The sequence below is a fragment of the Lemur catta genome, chromosome 4 (assembly GCF_020740605.2).
Source record: "Lemur catta isolate mLemCat1 chromosome 4, mLemCat1.pri, whole genome shotgun sequence".
In the NCBI taxonomy this organism is placed as follows: domain Eukaryota; kingdom Metazoa; phylum Chordata; class Mammalia; order Primates; family Lemuridae; genus Lemur; species Lemur catta.
This window is the reverse complement of record NC_059131.1, coordinates 95,471,673-95,492,876: the sequence shown is the minus strand read 5'-3', so window position 1 is coordinate 95,492,876 and position 21,204 is coordinate 95,471,673. Positions and strand designations below refer to the sequence as shown.

General features: G+C 36.8%; 1 protein-coding gene across 3 annotated transcripts in view; it reads right to left on the bottom strand.

Annotated features, from left to right (window-relative positions):
- Window positions 1-21,204, bottom strand: part of RBPJ (recombination signal binding protein for immunoglobulin kappa J region) — a 95,490-nt gene that overhangs the window by 59,555 nt on the left and 14,731 nt on the right. Inside the window, exon 2 of one of the 3 annotated variants that reach the window (XM_045550480.1) lies at window positions 1,128-1,310. The exons of the other annotated variants lie outside the window; for them this stretch is intronic. Within the exon in view, the coding sequence (XP_045406436.1) occupies window positions 1,128-1,144 (17 nt within the window). The 5' untranslated portion in view covers window positions 1,145-1,310. The remainder of the gene's footprint in view (window positions 1-1,127; window positions 1,311-21,204) is intronic. 3 annotated transcript variants of the gene reach the window in all.

Below are 21,204 nucleotides of genomic sequence, written 5' to 3'. Positions count from 1 at the left end.
GATTGAACTGAATGATTGCCTTGGCTAATAAGCAGATGACTCCACCTTGGAACTTGAGTAGATGACTATCATTAGGGACTAGAATTTAATATAAAACAGTTTTATCCTAGCTTTAATAACTAAATTCCATTAAGAATTTAACTGCTGACATGCCAGAAGGATCTTAGCATAAGATAGCATAAATGATAAAAATTATGGACTGCTCTAGTGTATTTCTATTAAATTTATCTACCCATGATTTAAACCTCTGCCTTCCCAATATACTTTCCTTCATTGCCTAAAAGATAAAGAATTCTGAACCTCATGTGACATTAATGAGTTCAGTATTCTGAGTTGGTTCACTTCTACCATCCTATAAAAAAATTTAATAGCAAACACACAGTACAAAAATTAGTAGGGTTCCAAGACTTCAAATAATCAAGAAATAGTTTTGACTACATTACTCAAAATTTTATGAATATAAAAACCTCAAAGATTTTTGATGGCTAAGTGGGTATTATGAAGCCTAGAATTACCTCTACTAGTAATCACAAATGATACCAAACTACATACCACAAACAGAAGAATGATTAAATGTGTACATACATTCATGAACAGACAACAATCACAATATTAATTTTAAAAATTACTCATTTTCCTCTAAGTGAAAATTCTTAAACTTTGTCTTAAAAGACAAAATTGTACTATAAATGGCCCAAATAAGAATTGTTTCGATTGGTTAAATTAATGTCCCAACTGAAGAATTTACCCAACTATTTCCTCTTCAGGCTACGAAGAAATGAGAGTACTGCAGAGAACTAGTCTATGATGTAAACCAGAAAGATAATTACAGACTAACACATGTATAACCTCTAAACTATTTGGTGAAAAAGATTATAGCCCATTACTATTAAAACCTAGGGAAAATATCTACCCCAGTATCTTCTATACCCATGTCTCAAAAAAGGAAAAAGAAAATTCACTCAAAAAGTTTGTGATTTTCTAACAAAAAATATTAACATAAATCCATAACCACATCTGCAATCTAAATATTAAAATATCTTAAAATATGCAATAATTAAATATAGAATCATGAGCATTCATTCTACCCATGACCTTGGGGTCACTGGGAGATTTCCAAAGCATACCTTTTAATCCACGCCATGGTACTTCAAGAACATGTTAAGGTAAGTCCCAGCTTGGAACACTTCGATGCACCTCAAAACACCTCAGCCAGTGTATCTGTATCATTCTCCTTTCCTTTTGAGATCATAATGGTTCCGAAGAACTATAATGCTTCCATTTGAATGATAGTTTCATAATTTCAATGACTTAAAAACAAAAACAAAAAATAAGGACTTAAGTGTTGGTATGTTAAGCCACTAGTGCATTGTGTTAACTGCTGCCTTATGACTAAGAAAAACAAAAAAGTTGCTGCTACTATTATGTAACACTGTCATTTTTAATGTGAACCCTCACATGAGTGAGGAATGTAAGTTAGTGGCCCAAGTGACAGCCCTTGCTTTATCGAGATCTTTCCAGTAAAATGCCACAGATCTGTTTGCCCCAACTGTTTCTTCAGTTTTCTTTTCCAGGAACAAAAATAACTTAAAAGACAGGTATGAAGACTTGCTAGGTGCCAGGTGCACTCCTGAATGACCAGTATTCTGTTCTGTGTTGAATGAGAGAGGAAATCACCCACACACCTGTCTAAAAGGGAATTAAAATTGGTTAACAGACAGGACAGGGGTCCCTTTAAACAATGCTTCTCCTGATGTTAACAATACTGCATCATGTTCATTCCATGGAAGTCATTAAATTGAAAAGAGCTCTAGTTTCTAAAGCTTACTTTCTATAAATAGCATCCCCATGCATATAAATGAACAGACACATGGCTAACCACCAAGTTTTACTACTGCTCTGTGATTGCCTTGGCAGGTATCTGTCCTTCTTTCCTCCTTACCCCACCTTTCTTACATAAAAACATTAAAAAATTTCATTATGAAAATGTACAGTAAGAAGTGTATGCATCACATTTTAAATCTGCTAAGAATTCCCACTGCTTTTGCTACAATTTTGGCACCATGTATCAATAGCTACAAGAAAGAATAGTCCAGCTACACTAAGAAAGTAAAACTGATAACTTATCAATAAATACATACATTTACTGTCATAAAGCAATTAAAATTACTTTAGGATGACTGATCAGGAAATTTTTAATAAAGGTAAGCCATAAAAAGGGCTTCCAAGGAAAGCAATAGGCAAGAAAGGTTCTGTTATACTCTAGGTATGTGGAACAGCTCCTGTAAAGAATGGAAGATGACAAAGTTTTCCTGCTAGGATTAAATAGCATGTGCTGAGAAAGTGAAACTACTGCCTGTTTGAAAGGGTAGATTTAACTGATGAAAATCTTTCAATTCACTGTCAGAAAATTACATATTTCTAAGATTTAGATTTATTGCAGGTTGTGGGGAATGCAGATTATGAAATGTAGGTCATCCTTCAGAAAGCTGATAATTATGGTAGAATTACATATAGGAAAGAACTCTTACAGAGTAGGTGGGAAGAAACTAATGAAGAACAGAAACAAGTGACCTGGTCCATTGAAACCCCTCTCTGCAGCCACAACCATCTTTTCAAATGGATGATTTTACCACAATAGTCCAACACTCTTGCCCTTCCCCGCCCCTCCTTAAAACCACTTAATGGCTGAATGTGTACACACACACACACACAGACAACCTCCTGGAAGGACATCACATTGTTTCCTACATTCCGCTCTGCCAAATAAATGTATCCAACATGCAACTACTAGGTTAATGCTCTTGAAGCACAATTCTTTCCTTGCACAGAAAAAATATCATTCATCACTGGGAAATAAAGCAGGATATAAATGAGATGGATAACAAAGAATAAAAGCCTAGGTCTGAAACACTTACTCATTACCTCATTTAATTTTCAGAAACCCATTTTATGAGGAGAAAACTGAACCTGACTCATGAAAACATAGGTAGTAACACAAAAGGGATAAGACTTAAATCTAGATCTTCTAGCTGGAATTTCAGCATTTTTTTAGACCATAATATTGTTACAGAATATTGCTGTGGGAGGCGGTACTGGCCCTAACATATGTTGACAATATGTCAAGTACCCTGCTAAGCACTTGTGGGCATTTTGCTTCATCCTGATCTCCTTTTTACAGGTGAAGACTCTGAGGCTCAGAGATTTAAGGAAGCTATCCAGTATCACACATAAAAGTGACAGAACAGATATTGGGCCCCACAATGTCCAAATCGAAAACCCGCACTTGTATTGTTACACTAATCTTTTTTCCAGGAACAAACAGAAGAAATCGAACCTAACATGTAAGCTTATTTCTTAACCTGGCTGATAGTGCAATAATCTATAGTAATTATATATGTAAATGTTTCTTACAAAAAACCTAATTTTATAATTCAAAATTATATAAATGGGTTTTTTAGCTATGTTTCAGCAAAAGACTAAACATTTACTAAAACCACTAAAATGATCAAAATATTTAATCACTCAAATTAGAAATTTCATTTGATTCCTACAAATGAAATCCCACTTTCTCAAGAAGTGACATACTTCATGAAGTTATGCATTTGACAATCTTTTAAGGTTTACTTAAATTATAGTAGTTATCAATATAAATTTTAGTTGACAAAACAAAAATAAACATGAAAACTATTTTCCTTAAGAGAGTACACTGCCACATTTTCCCAGTTTGGTGCTGGTTTCATGGTATGCTACCAAACAAATGAGAAGAGAAATCATTTATTAGCTGACAGAGGTAAAGCCATTCAGTCAGGTTATCAGTGACAATAAACACAGAAAAGCAAATGGACAGCTCTCTACAATGCTTCAAACATGATTTAACTGAAAGAGTAACAAAAATCCCCCAAATTAAGGACAGGAAGCTCTTTAGTAACTTCAAGATTTGAACAGAAACCATGTCCTCACACTGCATTCAATTCAACTAACTGCAGAAGTGATAAATTGAACTATCCAGTGTTTGGTAACAAGTTAGATTAATCAAACAACAAAACAACTTGACACCATGTTTTAAATTGCTGAAACAAATAATTTTGTAGAATTACTACGTTTCAGGGTACAAAAACTGTTATAGTAAGAAACTTAAATGGTTGTTTTTAAAATATCTTCACCAATAACAGCATAACTCTTCTGTGTAATTCACTGTAAAAGTATTACTGTCTAAAATAGATTATAAATAGTAATGCCCATCAGGAGTTCTGACACCCAACTACATTTCTTTTAGTTACACAATTAATGTATATCAAAAATCTTGTAGTCATACAGTCATATGATGAGTGCCAGGTGCACTGTCGGGAGAATGAGAACGGACGCGCTTGGGACTCTGACTCGGGGGGATGGGTGGGACATGGAAAATGTATATAACCTAAACTTATGTACCCCCATGATGAGCTGAAATAAAAAAAATATATATATATAAAAAAAAAAAAAAAAAAAAAAAAAAAATCTTATGCAGCCAGGCATGGTGATGCTCACCTGTAATCCCAGCTACTTGGGAAGCTGAGGCAGGAAGATCGCTTGAGCCTAAGAGCTCAAGACCAGCCTGGGAAACACAGCCACACCCCGCATAAAAAAAAAAAAAAAAAAGGAAGAAGAAGAAGAAAAACAAAAACCACTTATGAGACTGAGCAAGAGCAAGACTCTCATCTCTTCAAAAAAAAAAAAAAAATAGAAAAAAATTAGCTAGGCATGGTGGCACATGCCTGTAGTCCCAGCTACTCAGGAGGCTGTGGCAGGAGGACCGCTTGAGCCCAGGAGTTAAAGGTTGCTGTGAGCTATGATCATGCCACTATACTCTAGCCCAGGCAACAGAGACTGCCTCCCCTCCTAAAAAAAAATAGATTAACTTGGTAAGAACACTTAAGAAAATTCCTAATTATAGAGACTAAAATTATTATTCCATATTCTAACAGTATATGGTTAAAACAATAAAGGTGATTTCAGCTATGAACAGTAATTACCTGATGCTCTCTCATCACAAAAATACCTGTCTCAAACCTATAGATTAGAAACAATATATTTAATAGACAGCATTAATGGAGAGTTTTCTACAAACTAAGGATCTCATTTAAACTACCAAGTACATTCTATTAGTTTATCTTTTAAGATGAGGCTGAAAAAAATTAATAAAGCTAAACAGCTGTCCCATAACTTTAGCCATCATAGAAAGAACAACTTTAAGAAGTCTCCCAGGACTTCTTTGGATGCATTGTGTTAATTTTCCATTACCTTTCTTCATACATATTTTGTATTCTCTTCATGCTTTCCAATTTTCAAATGCCAACTATTATAAAAGTTTCATATGTAGCATTTTGTGTGTATGTTTTAATAGGAAAGGAACATCAAGGAAAATCTTATGTTGATGAGTTCTAAAACATAACATATTTTGCTGAGGTAGAATTCTGCTAAAATTAATAGAAGTCACAATTTCAGGCTGTGGGCCTACAATTATATACAACACTAATAAATAGAAATTGACTGCAGAGAACTTGAAAAGTGAATATGTTTTCTAGTAGTAATTAATTTTTCAACAAGATAAAGGAACCTCCCTGATATAACTATTCTCATCTCATTGTTCTCATTTTAACTTAAATTAGAAATTTTGACTACCACAAAATTATCAGGATTTTGGAGACAGTTTCACAACTGACAAGTAACACCAACTTGAGGACAACTCACTTATCCCCTATTTTACGATACCCTACATCACTTAAATTATTTCACCAGATGCAGAGGTTGTTATATTTCATTTATCCAATAATTCAATTTCTTTCCAAAGAGTTCTTCAGCCAACCAGACTAGGACCTGTATTACACCTTCTCTGTATTTTGTACATATTACTTAATCTTCACAATAATCCAATGACTATATGTTAAAAGCTTCAGGTCTTCTAAATCCTGTTAACTACACCCTTGACCATTATGATATCTACCTCTAGCAGTATACACAATTTATGCCATTTTTCCAATAGTGATTATATTTGCATTGTATAATTTAAGATCTTCTGTAATCATCCTTGTAACAATAAATACTATTTTCTAACAATGGATCTACACAAGAGTACAATGGTTTGTAGAGTTTCATCAAACTCAATTTTATTGTATATACTCTTCAAAAACTAGGCAATTCCCCCCCCCCTCACTAAAAAAACCTAAGAACCCTCTCCCCCAAAAGAAACAACCCAAAATCACCTGAGTATAAGAAACCCAAGTGTCCACCTATGGACGAACGAACTTTAAAATGTGGTATATGCGTACAATGGAATATTATTCCACTTTAAGAAGAAAGGAAATTATGACATGTGCTACAACACAGATAAACCTTGAAGACATTATGGTAAGTAAAGCCAGTCAAAAAAGACTAATAGTTTATGACTCCACTTATGAGGCTAGAGTAGTAGTCAAATTCTTAGACACAGAAAGAATGGTTGTTACCAGGGACATGAGGGAGGAGGATATGAGAAATTACTGTTTAATGGGTTTGGAATTTCAGTTTGGGCAGATGAAAAAAGTTGTGGAGACAGATGGGAGGGATGGGTGCACAGCAATGTGAATGTACATAATGCCACTCAACTGTACAGTTTTAAATGGTTAAAATGGCAAAATTTTATATTATGTATATTTTACCACAATAAAAAAGTGAATATACCTGATGAAATACATACATTTTCTAAATTTTTCCCTTGTTTTACAAACCCAAACCTATTTTTCCTCCCATTTTTGTTACCTACCTAAGTGGTACTATCTATCCACACAGACAACCAAAACATTCAACCTTTTTCCTTCCCATACTAAGCCAAGTCTTACAAATTGATTTTAACTCTAACACTACTTGAGTCTGATGCCTTTCTTTCCTTTCTAATGCTACTACCCTCATGAAGTTCTTCCTTATGGCATACAATCATTGTAACAGCCCCATAGCCAATTCCCTATCCTCCAAAGCCTAGCCGTCACAATTATCACCAGCTGCTCTCTTGAAATAAAGCTCCTGCATAAAACCTTTAGAAAGGCCCCCATTGTCTACTCAAATTTAGAAGTTCTAAGCAACACATTAAAAAATACTTTGTTATCTCATCCAACCTACCTTTCTGGACTCACCTTCCACAAGACCCTTCTGGTTCCTATACCTCCCTCTCTCCTCACCACACCTCCCAGGCTCTCCTGCCTCCATGCTTGTGTGTACACTTCCCCATCTGTGCAGAATCCCCTTCCTTTCAACTTCTATTGAAATCTGTTCAACTCTCAGAAACTGCTATATATGGGTGTAAGTTAACTAAGCTTTTGGAGAAAAATTTGGCAGCATTTATTAAAAGGATAAATGTACATATCCTTGCAGCCAGCAATTCTAAGCATATGTCCTACAAAAATACTCACACATATGTGGTACACAAAGATATTCACTACAGTGTTGTTTCTAAAAAAGGAAAACATCTAGTTGGACACCAAATGGGAATTGGCTAAATATATTATTACATCTATATTATGGATATGGAATACTATGCAAAATTATTAGAGAGGTAATCCTAAATGTATACTGATAAGGACTCAAGAAGAATTGTAAATTTTAACAGTAAATATAATACATAATATACAAATACAATATAAGCTCATCTGCCCTGAAGAAAACCCAAACTATATTTATATACTTTTATGTGTATTTATGTACATGGAAAATGGTTTGGAAGAATTTTTAACAGTGGTTATCTCTCGGGAAGGGAGTAGAATTTGAGCGACATTTCACATGGGTTACACATAGGCAGGAAGAGGCCACACAGACACACCCTCTTGCTTTCTCACTCCTGATCTGTTTGTTCCTGCTCTGCTCAGCCAACAGTACAGAACCTCGCTGAATGGCAGCGGCTACGCAGAGCAGAAGCGCACGCACAGCCTATCTTGGCACAGACCTACTCTAGCCACAAGCTTCCCAAGAGTACTCACAGCTGCCAGCGACACACTCTGCAGGTCCAGCTCTGGCAGAGGTGAAAAAAAGTCACATTTCTTACTGGGTCTCTACTCGGGCTTACCTTTCTACCAATATTGCTTTCTTCTATTTAAAAAATGTCTACAAACATTTGGCATTCGTGGTTTTTGAACAAACTCCTCTCCAACAAGAAACACAGCCTGACTTTGCAGGACGGGCAGAGGAGAGGCAGTATTCCTGGACAAAATTTCCTGCCTCTAGATTTCCAGAATTCATCTTCTTCTAACATAATTAAAAAGCTTAAAAATAAGAAGAGGAAGAAGTCCTTTATGAAGCTTTCCTCAGACCCCTCAGTCTGAATTATTCATTCCCTCTTCTTCTATACCTCAATGCTCCTTGTGAAATGCCTCTATTAAACAAGCCATCATGTTCTTTAGATTACAGTTAAAAATGAGAGTACGTGGATCCCCCAGTAAGGCACAAACTACCAAGGACCAAACTGTCTCTGCTTATCTTTTATATAACTTAAGGTGTTTAAAGTTCTCGTCCATAATAGGTTTTTAAGAAATGTCTCCTGAATAGAATTTGTTGAAAATAGTTCAGTGCAGGATGCTATGTAAGTTCATAGATATGGGATGTGTTTAACTTTAGAATTAAAATGTCAATAGGCAATATTGAATCAAGTAAGAAAGACCTGTAAGTTTTAAATAAAGTTCTATTTCAATTTATTTGGTTAAATGAAAGTTTAGAGCTGGAAGAGAATTTAAGCCTCAAAAACCACTACATGTCAAGGGCAAAAGCAGAAAAGTATAAAAACTTTTCATGGTATTTGAACAGAATTAAATAATCCATCTTTATTGTACCCTAAGGAAAAAAGTCTGTTTGTATTCCCTTTACATCACAAAAAACCAACACAATTATAGCTTCTGCATAATTATTTCATCAGTTTCTTGTGTAAAATCTTTGCCTAAAAATATGAATTTTTCATTTATCACATTTTGTATGTATTCCTTGTGATCTGTATTTGATAGTAAAACAAAACTGCTTTCTAGTAAATATTTTATATTTAACTAAAACTGACAAAAACATAAAAATAATTTGAAAACATTAAACTTGCTGAAAACATTCCTTAGTGGTGGTATATATCATGCTCTAAAGAATACTGTGAATTATAAATGATAACTGCAAATAACATCTTTTTTTTTTTTTGAGGCAGAGTCTCACTCTTTTTGCCCTGGCTAGAGTGCTGTGGCATCAGCCTAGCTCACAGCAACCTCAAACTCCTGGGCTCAAGCGATCCTACTGCCTCAGCCTCCCGAGTAGCTAGGACTACAAGCATGCGCCACCATGCCCAACTAATTTTTTCTCTATATATTTTTAGTTGTCCAGATAATTTCTTTCTATTTTTTTAGTAGAGACGGGGTCTCACCCTTGCTCAGGCTGGCCTCAAACTCCTGACCTCGAACAATCCTCCCACCTCAGCCTCCCAGAGTGCTAGGATTACAGGCGTGAGCCACCGTGCCTGGCCCAAATAACATCTTGATTAGTAAATTTGCAGTATAAAAAGATTGTCTAACACTTTAAATGTATTTAAGTGTACCTTATTTACTACCATCGTATGGGATAGGTATGATAATTATTAATAATTCCGTTTTACAGATACAGAAACTGAAGCTTAAAGAAGTAATTTTCAGGAAGTGACATTTAAGTGGCAGAACCAGAATTCAAAGTCTTGTCTTTCTAATTCCAAAACTAACATTCACCTGCCACCCCATTTGTTGAACAAATCAAATCAAAACAAAAGGTCTGTTCTCATATAATGTATGTTTCTTTGTTTTGAACTGCTTCGTAGGCAACTAGTAATAGGGCAGTGATGCTGGTGTATAATGAAGTCATGTTACCTCATAGATAATTTTTCCTAGCATATTAACGTTCTCAAGCAACTGAAAACTTTTCACAACTAAAGAAAAAACCTTAGCAGTAGATAAGTATTTTAAGGAAAAAAAGCTGAAAATATACAAAAGTGCCTTTCTTTGTTGTAAGTAGTGGCTGATTTAGTGGCTTCAGTGCTACACTTTCCACTGAGTTAGTCTATTTACCAAAGCTATCAGTGCAGATGGAGGTGCTGCAAAAATTAAATAAATAAAATTTCCCCTGTATTAAAACAATGGATTAATGATGAAGACTACATACTGGATTAGATTTTAATGAAAATAGTCTCTGAGAAGCAATGCCAGGACTTACATATGGCACTATGGCAGATGTCTGTGTGCATTAGACAAAACAATCCCTGTGAACCTTCAGTACTCATGGTCCTACTAGAATGCCATGGATAGTTCTTGTTTGGTTTTGTTTTGGGGTTTTTTAATCATATGAGTGCTACAGTCTGAATATTTGTGTCCCCCCAAAATTCATATGGTAAAATCCTAATCCCAAAAGTTATAATATCAGGGGCAACCTTTGGGAGGTGATTAGGTCATGTGAGTGTAGCTCTCATGAATGGAATTAGTGTCCTTATAAAAGAGGCCTGAGAGAAACCCCTCACCCCTCTACTGAGTGAGGACACAGCTAAGGCACCATCTATGAACCAGAGAACAGGGCCCTCACCAGGCAATGAATCGACGCTGATCTTGGACTTCCAACCTCCAGAACCATGAGAAATAAATTTCTGTTGTTTATAAGCTACCCATTTCATGGTGTTTTGTTATAGCAGCCCAAATAGACAAAGACAGTGAGGTAAACTCCAATTCTACAGAGAAAAATAGTGAATGTATGCTAAAACTGCTACCATTAAGACAAAGATACAGGAATAGAGATTAATGCTACTTTGAATTTAAAATGTACACACAAAGATCAATGCCAACTCATTGTGATCCCAGAGTGAGTATGAGAGTGTACCCCCACCACCACTACACACACAACCCGAAGCAGCTCTTAGCACACATGGCCTCTTAATAGGCAGAAGTTAACACCTATGGAGAGTGACCCTACTGTGTAATCTACTGTACAAATTAGCAATGAGCCTATCTAGCATGCATATATTTACAAATATATAAACATACTATCAAAACAGAAAGCTCACGTAGAAAAGATATACATGGTTTACAGAGAAAATAGGCCATATAAAGCAGCTATTTTGAATAGATACTGTTGCCCTTTACTAATTGTTCATAACATAAAAGGCATTCTGGGAAAAATCCTCTCAAGTGATGCCTAGAGACCTAAGTGTGTGAGCAAACACTTCTGTGTCTTCCGCCTATTAGTTTTAATATTGGTCTTCATGCCTCCCTAATTTCCTTTTCCTATCTAAAAACTCCAAGTACTTACGTTCCTCATGTGTCAGAGATGATACACTAATCTATACAATGCTATCACATTTACTCTTTAAAACAGGATGAGGGGAGTTATATATACTGACAGAATCAAGCAAAATATTTTCAAGTAATTTATTTAGGTAATCCAAAATTAATGCATAAAATATTCCATTTACTCCAGGAATGTTCTCTTCCTTATGTTTGGCTTGAGCAAACAAATTAGTTCAATTTCCTTAAGTATCATCAATTCAAAATAAAACAGTTATTCAAAATCACGTTTCTTACCATGAGTTGGCTAGCCTGAGGTTTTTTAATCTGTTACCATGCAAAACTCAGAAGCCATAAAAGCAAATCATACATTTGGATACATCCTCATATCACAATCTCATCACCAAAACCTGTTTCCCATATTAAATAATGGCAAGCCTATTCAGGCCAAAACCCATGGAGTCACCTTCCAATCTTGTTTTTTACATACCACATCTAATCCAGGCACACTCTGCCTCAGGGTCTTACAGCTGCTGTTTCTTCTTGCTGGAATGTCCTTCCCCCACATAAATACATGCCTCCCATCCTGACCTTCTTAAGGGGCTCAACTGTCACCAGTTGACTAGGTCTCAGTGAGACTTCACGTAAGTACTTTATCTAGAGTTGCAACCTCTTCCTGACACCACTCCCTATCCTATTCCCAACTTCCCTATTATTCTGAAGTCCTTATCTCAATTGCTATTTTATTTATCTGTGTTTTTTGTCTGTCTCTCCCACTAGAAAGTAACCTCCACATGGCTTTGTCTAAGTAGTTGTTCATTTAGTAGCTTCAGGAATTCCACTCTAACACAGTGGAAAGTGATGAGATTTTTCAATCTGCTTTGTTCACTACTATATGCTAGTGCCTGGAACATAGCTGGTCCTCAAAAATACTTGAATCTATCACTAAGGTTCAATCAGTCTATGTCAGATGATCACAAGCTCAGATGAGAGGTGTCTCAGAATGTGAAAGCTTGATAATGGTGCTCTGTCTGACTTGTTTCAGCATATCACACATGTGCACCTGGTTAGATTTATAGAAATTACCTAGTTTAATAACCTGAGCCCTCAGAAAATGAGTAAAGATCTTAATATGATTTCTGCAATAAAAGAAGTATTAGAGATAATAGCAATAATTCAAGCACACTAAATAAATAGCCTAACATTATAAGACAATCAAAAAGAACATAGAAATAACTAAGATGGACCAGGCATAATGGCTCACACCTGTAATCTGACTAGCACTTTGGGAGGCTGAGGTGAGAGCATCCCTTGAGGGCAGGAGTTCAAGACCAGCCTGGGCAACATAGCAAGACATGCCCCGCCCCCTGCCAAATCTCTACAAAAAGATTTTAAAAATTAGCCAGCCATGGCTGAGGTAGGAGAATAGCTTGAGTCCAGGAGTTTGAGGTTGCAATGAGCTATGATGGCAGCACTGCATCCTAACCCAGACAACAGAGCAAGACCCTACCTCAAGAAAGAAAGAAGAAAAGAGAGAGGAAAGAAAGAGAAGGGAAGGGAAAGGGGAGGAGAGGGGAGGGGAGGGGAGGGGAAGAGAAAAAGGAAGGAAGGAAGGAAGGAAGGAAGGAAGGAAGGAAGGAAGGAAGGAAGGAAGGAAGGAAGGAAGGAAGGGAGGGAGGGAGGGAGGGAGGGAGGGAGGGAGGGAAGAAAGACCAAAATTACTAAAGATGTAGATTTACATCTACTATCAACAATAACCTCAACATACATATAAATTATGCTCTGAAATTAGCAAATGACAGTACAAAGCAATCATAATTAGCAGGATACTTAAAAAATTAAATATCTAAAACATGCATCATATCTGCAAGTTGTGGGTGTTTTCTCCTAAGCAAGGTTTAAAGTCATGATTTTTCAATTCAATACCTTGGAAAATTTCACTGAATTTAACTATTTGTTTAAATGCCTCTTTTAAGCTTTCATATATAACAGTTAAGGTAAGAAGCCACATACCACGAGGAAAGACTTGTTCTTCCCATCAAGGTAGAAACAGCTGAAATATAACTTGGGAAATAATATGGATATAAACCAAAATGTATTTCTCTGTCAGCAAGTTACTGTATAAATATGCATGGGAAATACTGTTGAAGATCATGGGGCAAAGGGGGGAAACTAGTATTATAAAAATTACCTAGTGTGGAAAATGTCCCATAAAAGTTAGTACAGATAGGTTTTCTAATATACCTTAGTTTATCCTCTTTGCTGGCTTCCTAATGAAATGCAAAAACTTCTAAGAAAATACCTACAGGAAAACACATTTTCAACTGCAAATTCATTCCACAGTTAAATATTTATTGAGTATGTTCTATGTGACAGGCACTCTTCTACGTGTGAGGGATAGGGCACCGAACAAAAAAACAAGGTATCTGTCTTCATAGAGCTTCTTTGACTTCTTTAATAAAAGCATTTTATAGAAAAATAGTGAAACCATTATCTCCTACAAGTGGCTGCGTTAACCAAAATAAAACAAGACCTCTGTAGAAAGCATACTGAAATTCCATTGCACAAGACATTCATTCATTCCATCTTTCATGAGCAGGCTAAGAAACTGAAGACAGAATAGCACAAAGTACTACCAGATGTCATAGATATGGTTAGTTTTATAAAACAATATGTTTTCATGAGATAGAGAGTAATAACCATGAAAATCTCTTGTACCACATAGAGGTTTGCCATTTATCTCGTGGCAAAGCTATTAAAAGAGTTGTGAAACTTGACGAGTTATTCACTTTCTTTATACAAAAGGTCCTCAAATTGATTACTTTTCCTGTGAAGACAAGTAGCTTCCTGTAGTGTGCTACCTAGCAGATATTTTGGTAAATTAAAAACACTTAAGTGTGACATTTAAACAATGGCTTTTGGGCCATGAAAATCACTTATTTGTATCAAAATAAAATGAACTTGGAACCAGTCACCTTTGAATGACTCTATCATAAAGTATTAACCAAGATTTAAAAAAACAATGAAGTATATTATGTATATTTTACAATAAAAATGTGATATTCAAACACATTGCTCTCACTAAAAAATACTTGTGAAGATAAAATAGGTTTCTACTATTACCTATTAAAAGTATCTTTAATACTTTGCCTACTCTTTATCACATTATTTTTTAGCAATTCAAATTTATGTATGTATTTCAGTATATTAGTACAGTACAGTATTTCACTATAATTAATACATAACACATATTGGGGTAGATGTTAACTTTCTACTTACTGATAAGAGTGAACAATCAAAAGTCTAGAGACAATAGTAAAAGAAAGAAAGAAAGAAAAAAAAGAAACTGATGCATGTAGCACATAGCTCTTGTAGTATATGGTTAAAGATCCCAAAGATAGGCAAATTTCTTTGGCTTCAAAGGAATTAACCAAATCTATCACCTCAGTTAATCAACAGAGGGACTGAGCAAAAATATGAAAGAATCAAAGCATAAACATCACCCCTCCAGGAGAAAAACAACACAAAATATTTTTCCTGATAAAATGAGATAGATGGGCCAGGCGTGGTAGCTCACGCCTGCAATCCTAGCACTCAGGGAGGCTGAGGCAGGAGGATCACTTGAGCTCATGAGTTCCAGACCAACCTGAGCAAAAAAAAAGCGAGACCCCATTTCTATCGAAAATAGAAAGAATTAGCTGGGCGTGATGGCGCAAGCCTGTAGTCCCAGCTACTCAGGAGGCTGAGGCAGGACGATTGCTTGAGCCCAAGAGTTTGAGGTTGCAATGAACTATGATGATGCCACTGTACTCTACCCAGGGTGACAGATGGAGACACTGTCTCAAAAAAAAAAAAAAAAAAAAGAGCTGAAGAAATCCTGGAGAGGACAGCTGAGGCAGAAAGAACATCCTGGGACTGGTTATAAGTAAAGTATTGACTACTAAGTGATTACTCTGCTTGGGACAGACTACCCCTCCCCAGGTGTGTGGGAACTATACACACTTCCAACTTTAGAAAGCTCTCAAGTTCACTAAGTCATTTTAATGTGTACCTCATATTCTGTTAGCAGGTGTGATCTTCCAAAAGTATAATGAATTGGTGTGATTAGGAAATCATCCAACATAAACATAAACCTCAGGAAGGGCTATAAAGGACCAGTGCTATGAAAGCCATCTGTTTGATGGAAATAATATTTCTACTTCCCTAGTGATCACAGCTATCTATGACAAATGGGAAATCCCAAGAGAAGAAATGAAATTTTAACTGCCTCAAAACTTTAATTATTCATATATACTGGCCAAGAAATTAAAGTTAAATGTTACACAAAGGGATCTCTAACCCCCTAATATTTTTTGGCTAATTATTCCACTGGTAGTCTACATCTGCTCTGCTAAAATTTGGTTATGAATCAGAAGTAACTCACTGGGAATGCTTTTATATCTAAAAGTGACTGTGAATAATAACTACAATTCACAAAAACTGTTATTTTTAACATGCATAAAAATCCTCCTGAAAACACATCCCAAACAAAAGAACAGATGTTACTGTCAAAGTTTAAACTCTTAACCACTAGGAAGAATGAAACTAAATTTAACAAATTTTTAAAATTTAGAAAAATAAAGCAGGAGCTAATTTTAAACAGTACATTCAACCTATATTTTTTGAATGTTTTCAGTAGTCAAATGTTTTCGATTAGGAGGCATATTAAGCATTGCCTTTAAAAAGAAAGGCAATCTGGCCGGGCATGGTGGCTCTCACCTCTAATCCTAGCACTCAGGGAGGCCGAGGCGGGAGGATAGCTTGAGGTCAGGATTTCAAGACCAGCCTGAGCAAGAGCAAGACCCCGTCCCTACTAAAAATAGAAAAAAATTAGATGGGCAACTAAAAAAAAAAAAAAAAAAGCAACCAGCCCAACATGGTGGCACATGCCTATAGTCCCAGCTACTTGGGAGGCCGAGGCAAAGGATCGCTTAAGCCCAGGAGTTTGAGGTTGCTGTGAGCTAGGCTGATGCCTGGGCACTTCTAAGCCCTGGCAGCAGAGCAAGATTCTGTCTCAAAAAAAAAAAAAGTGAATCCATTATGATGATTTAAACATATAAATAGTTCAGAGATTTACAAATATATACTCTAACACCAGAAATACTGACCATAATCCCACATATACAGTCGGTACTTTGGGAGGTTTGGGGGTCAGGGATCCTCATTTATTTCAACTATTGGCATTCTACCTTTTTTTAAAATAAACATTTTTTAAAATTCTTTTCAGAAAATTATCTTCTAGTTATTTTTATATAACTATTTTGATAACTATAAAATACCATAGCTCCCTTATTTTTTCTAGGTCACCTCCAGGTGATCTCTTTAATGTATCAGAGGAAAACCACTTTTAATAATTATAGTTAACCATTTGTCTCAATAACATATTAAAATCATATTCTTTTGAAACAAAGTGGGTATATGCACTGTGCCTAAAACTATTCATATGTATGAGCTTATGATACCAGTAGGAAATATTTAGCTCCAAGCAACCCAAGATTTATAGCTTTAGACAGCAGACGCAGGTAAAGCATCATCCGTAAGTGCTAATACACACACTAGTTCCTATGAGCAAAACTATGACAGAAACCATATTCATAAAACATCTTAAACTTACGATTTACCTTCACACAAATCTAAATAATGTTTAGAGAAACAATTATTAAAATAGTCAAGCAAAGATATTCCAAATTCCTTCAAAGTCTTAAGAAGGAAAGAGGATCAGAATAGAAACACTCTCAGTTTGTACCATCCTAACTCATCCCCCCACCCCCAGCAAAAAACATTCACCCTTAGGGATGTACAAACAACAAACACAGAATTCATTGCAACTGTGGCTACAATTTGTAAGCAGCCTTTCATTGCTCCATAAAAGCTCATCATTGTAGATACTCATCAGTTTTTAAGCCACATCCACAGCTGCTGTCTTAGAAAATAACAAAATTTGATAGCAAAGACTTTTAAATGACATTTATAGAACAGTTTTCCATAAAACAAAAAGTACTCCAGCATAACAGAAAGAATGAATGATCTAGAATCTTGTCATTTTTTTAGACATTGTCCCGCTCTGTCACCCTGGCGTCATCAGAGCTCACTACAACCTTAAACTCCTGGGCTCAAGAGATCCTCCTGCCTCAGCCTCCTGAGCAGCTGGGACTACAGACATGGACCACCAGGCCCAACTACTTTTTTCTATTTTTGGTAGAGACAGGGTCTCCCTCTTGGTCAGGTTGGTCTGGAACTCCTGAGCTCAAGTGATCCTCCTGCCTTGGCCACCCAGAGTGCTAGGATTACAGGCATGAGACACCGTGCCTGGTCTTTGAGTCATTCTTGACAGTAATACCTTTCATTTATATGGTGTTAGCATCATTTTCTAAGCTCCCTGGCATATCACAAATACCATTTACGCTGAAAAAAGTGAAGTAAAGATAGCACCAAATTAATGGATGGTGAACAGAATGTGTTTCATGACCACCTGCCTGTGTTCTTTCCACAAACCTTTCTTCCAAAATCACATACTGAAATGCAGAGTCAAAAAAAATCTCACCTAAACCAATTTCCTGTTCAACTTTACTCTCCTGCCTCAGATCTATTACATAATCTATCTGGACTAAAAGGAGAGGCTCCTAAAGTTAGAGAGCACAGCCAATCACGTATTGTCAGATGACTAAGAGTGAAGCATGCATAGGGGAAAGGAGGTGCCCAGTAGCATCATCACATACCAAATTATACTATCACTAGCAGATGTTCATACTACAAAAGGGCAATGGAATTGGAATCCAGACACATGGGTTTTAATTTCAACTCTCCCGCCAACTAGCAGGTGAACTTGGTTAAGCTTCTGTAAAAAGATAATACTACCTTCCCACGTAGACTATGGCAAGGTCTAAATGCAACCACAGAGCTCCTGGCTACTCAACACCACATTCAGGTAACAGATTATATATAAAACACACTAGATAAATCTGAATTCATACCATTAAAACATTACAGCATACAGTGGTAAAAGTAGCATTCAAATCAGTGAGAAAAGTGCATTCAAAAAGTGATATTAGAACATTTGATTCATTCAGCAAATAATTATTGAGTACCTACTATGTACTAAGTACTCTATTCTAGTGAGGAACACAAAATTTAAAAAGGAATTAACATATTATGTTAGAAGGTGATACATGCAATTGAGAAAAATAAAACGGGGAAGCAGCATAGAATGTGGGATAAAAGGCAGGCCAGAGGGTCAGGGGAAGGCCTCACAGAGGTGGTGTCTGAGAAAGATCTGAAAGAGAGGGAGAGATTGCTGTGGGTATGTGGCATAACAGCATTCTAGGCAAAAGGAACAGCACCCGGCCTGGATGGAGTAGAGTAGTAAGAGGAGGAACAGTAAGAGATGAAGTCAAAGATAAAATGGGGTCCAGAATGTACAAGGTCTTTAAAGGAAGAAGTTAGCTTTTATTTTGAGATGGGTGGCCACTGCAGGATCTTGACAAGGATCCCTCAAGCAGCTTCACTGAAAACAAGTGCAGAGCTCAAGACAAGTTAGAAAGATCCTGCAACAATTCAAGCTAGAGATGACGGTGGTAGTGAAAAACGTGGCACATGTGAGAGGAGGAATGATGCCATGGTTTTGCCTAGAGCAAATGGAAAGATAGACTTTTCTAACTGAGATGGGAAAGCCTAGGAGTAGTGGTGTAAAGGAAAAAAATCACATATTTCATTTTACATGTGTTAAGGGGAAATGTCTTTTTAGGCAGCTGGACATAAAGACTGGGGTTTAGAAGACAGGTCAAGGCTGGAGGTAAAACTTTGGGAGTCATCAGCACTACTTATAGTAGTTAAAGCCATAATCAATGAGAGATCTATGTTGGTGGCAAAGTAATGTTAAAATCCAAGATGTGGCCGGGCGCAGTGCCTCACGCCTGTAATCCTAGCCCTCTGGGAGGCCGAGGCGGGTGGATCGCTCGAGGTCAGGAGTTCGAGACCAGCCTGAGCGAGACCTCGTCTCTACTAAAAATAGAAATAAAAATTATCTGAACAACTAAAAATATATATAGAAAAAATTAGCCAGGCATGGTGGCGCATGCCTGTAGTCCCAGCTACTCGGGAGGCTGAGGCAGGAGGATCACTTGAGCCCAGGAGTTTGAGGCTGCTGTGAGCGAGGCTGACGCCACGGCACTCTAGCCTGGGCAACAGAGTGAGACTGTCTCAAAAAAAAAAAAAAAAAAAAAAATCCAAGATGTCAGCCAGGCGCAGTGGCTCACGCCTGTAATCCTAGCACTCTGGGAGGCCAAGCAGGTGGATGATTTGAGCTCAGGAGTTCGAGACCAGTCTGAGCAACAGCGAGACCCCGTCTCTACTAAAAATAGAAAGAAATTATATGGCCAACTAAAAATCTATATAGAAAAAATTAGCCGGGCATAGTGGCACATGCTTGTAGTCCCAGCTACTCGGGAGGCTGAAGCAGGAGGATCGCTTAAGCCCAGGAGTTTGAGGTTGCTGTGAGCTAGGCTGACGCCACGGCACTCATTCTAGCCTGGGCAACAAAGCGAGATTCTGTCTCATAAAAAAAAAAAAAAAAAGAGTTCTCTCAGTGGTCTGCAAACTTTCAACAAGCATCAGAATCACTTGAAGGGCTTGCTGAAGCAGAGATTGCTGGACTCTCCACCTCCAGAGTTTCTGATACAGAAGGTCTGGGGTGAAGCCCTCAAAATTTACATTTCTAACAAGTTCCCAGATGATCCTATTGCTACTGGTCCAGAGACCTCATTGTGAGAACCACTGCTCTATATCAGACAGGAAAACAGAAAAGATAAATGCTGTACACTTGGGTTACCCATTAAGGAAAAAAATTAGGTTAGAGCCTACATCTTGTAATATACATCAAAACAAACAAGCAAACAAAAAAATCAGACTCTCAGAAGAGTTAAAGGGATAAATCTGTTTTTAAATTATAAAAGAATATATAGAAGGGGTGGGGAGGGGAGGAAAAAAAAAGAATATGTACAAGAAAAACACATACAAGAATGCTTTCATAATCTTAGGGTGAGAAAGATAAGCAAAACATAAAGCCACAAGAAGAACTACAAATTTGATTACATAAAAATTTTAAACTCCTGGATGGAAATAAATAAATAAAACTGAATGACAAATAAAAAACTAGGAACATAATATTTAATACATAGATTTGACAAAAAATAATATGGAAAATAAAAAGTTCTTACACAAAATGAGAAAAGACTTATTTCAACAGAAAAATGGATAGCTATAAATACATAATTCGCAAGGAAAATATAAATGGCCAGATGAAAAAAACAGTGATTCCAGGCGGGCATGGTGGCCCATACCTATAATCCCAGCACTTTGGGAGGCCAAGGCCAGAGGATTGTTTGAGGCCAGGAGTTCAAGACCAGCCCAGGCAACATAGCAAGACCTCATCTCTACTAAAGATAGAAAAATTAGCCAGGCATGGTGGTGCATACCTATTGTCCCAGCTACTTGGGAGGCTGAGGCAGGAGGACTGCTTGAGCCCAGGAGTTTGAGGTTGCAGTGAACTATAATAATGCCACTGCACTTCTTGCCCAGACGAGACCCTGTCCCCAACCACCAAAAAAAAAAGAAAAAGAAAAAACAGTGATTCCACTTAAAAGTATCCAGACATTAGTTATCTTTACATATGCACAGGTGTGTTAGTGGCAGCAATCAATGTAAAAAAAAAAATTGAAAGTTAGAAATAACCTCAAAGCAGCCATTAAGAATAGGGAGCCACACCTAATGACACTCAGAGCTACACAAGAAATACTGCTTAATGACCCAAGCAAGTTGAAGAACCATATGCTATTTAATTGGTATGATTCAATTTACACGGAGAAGGGAGGACCAATGTGAGGAAGGACAG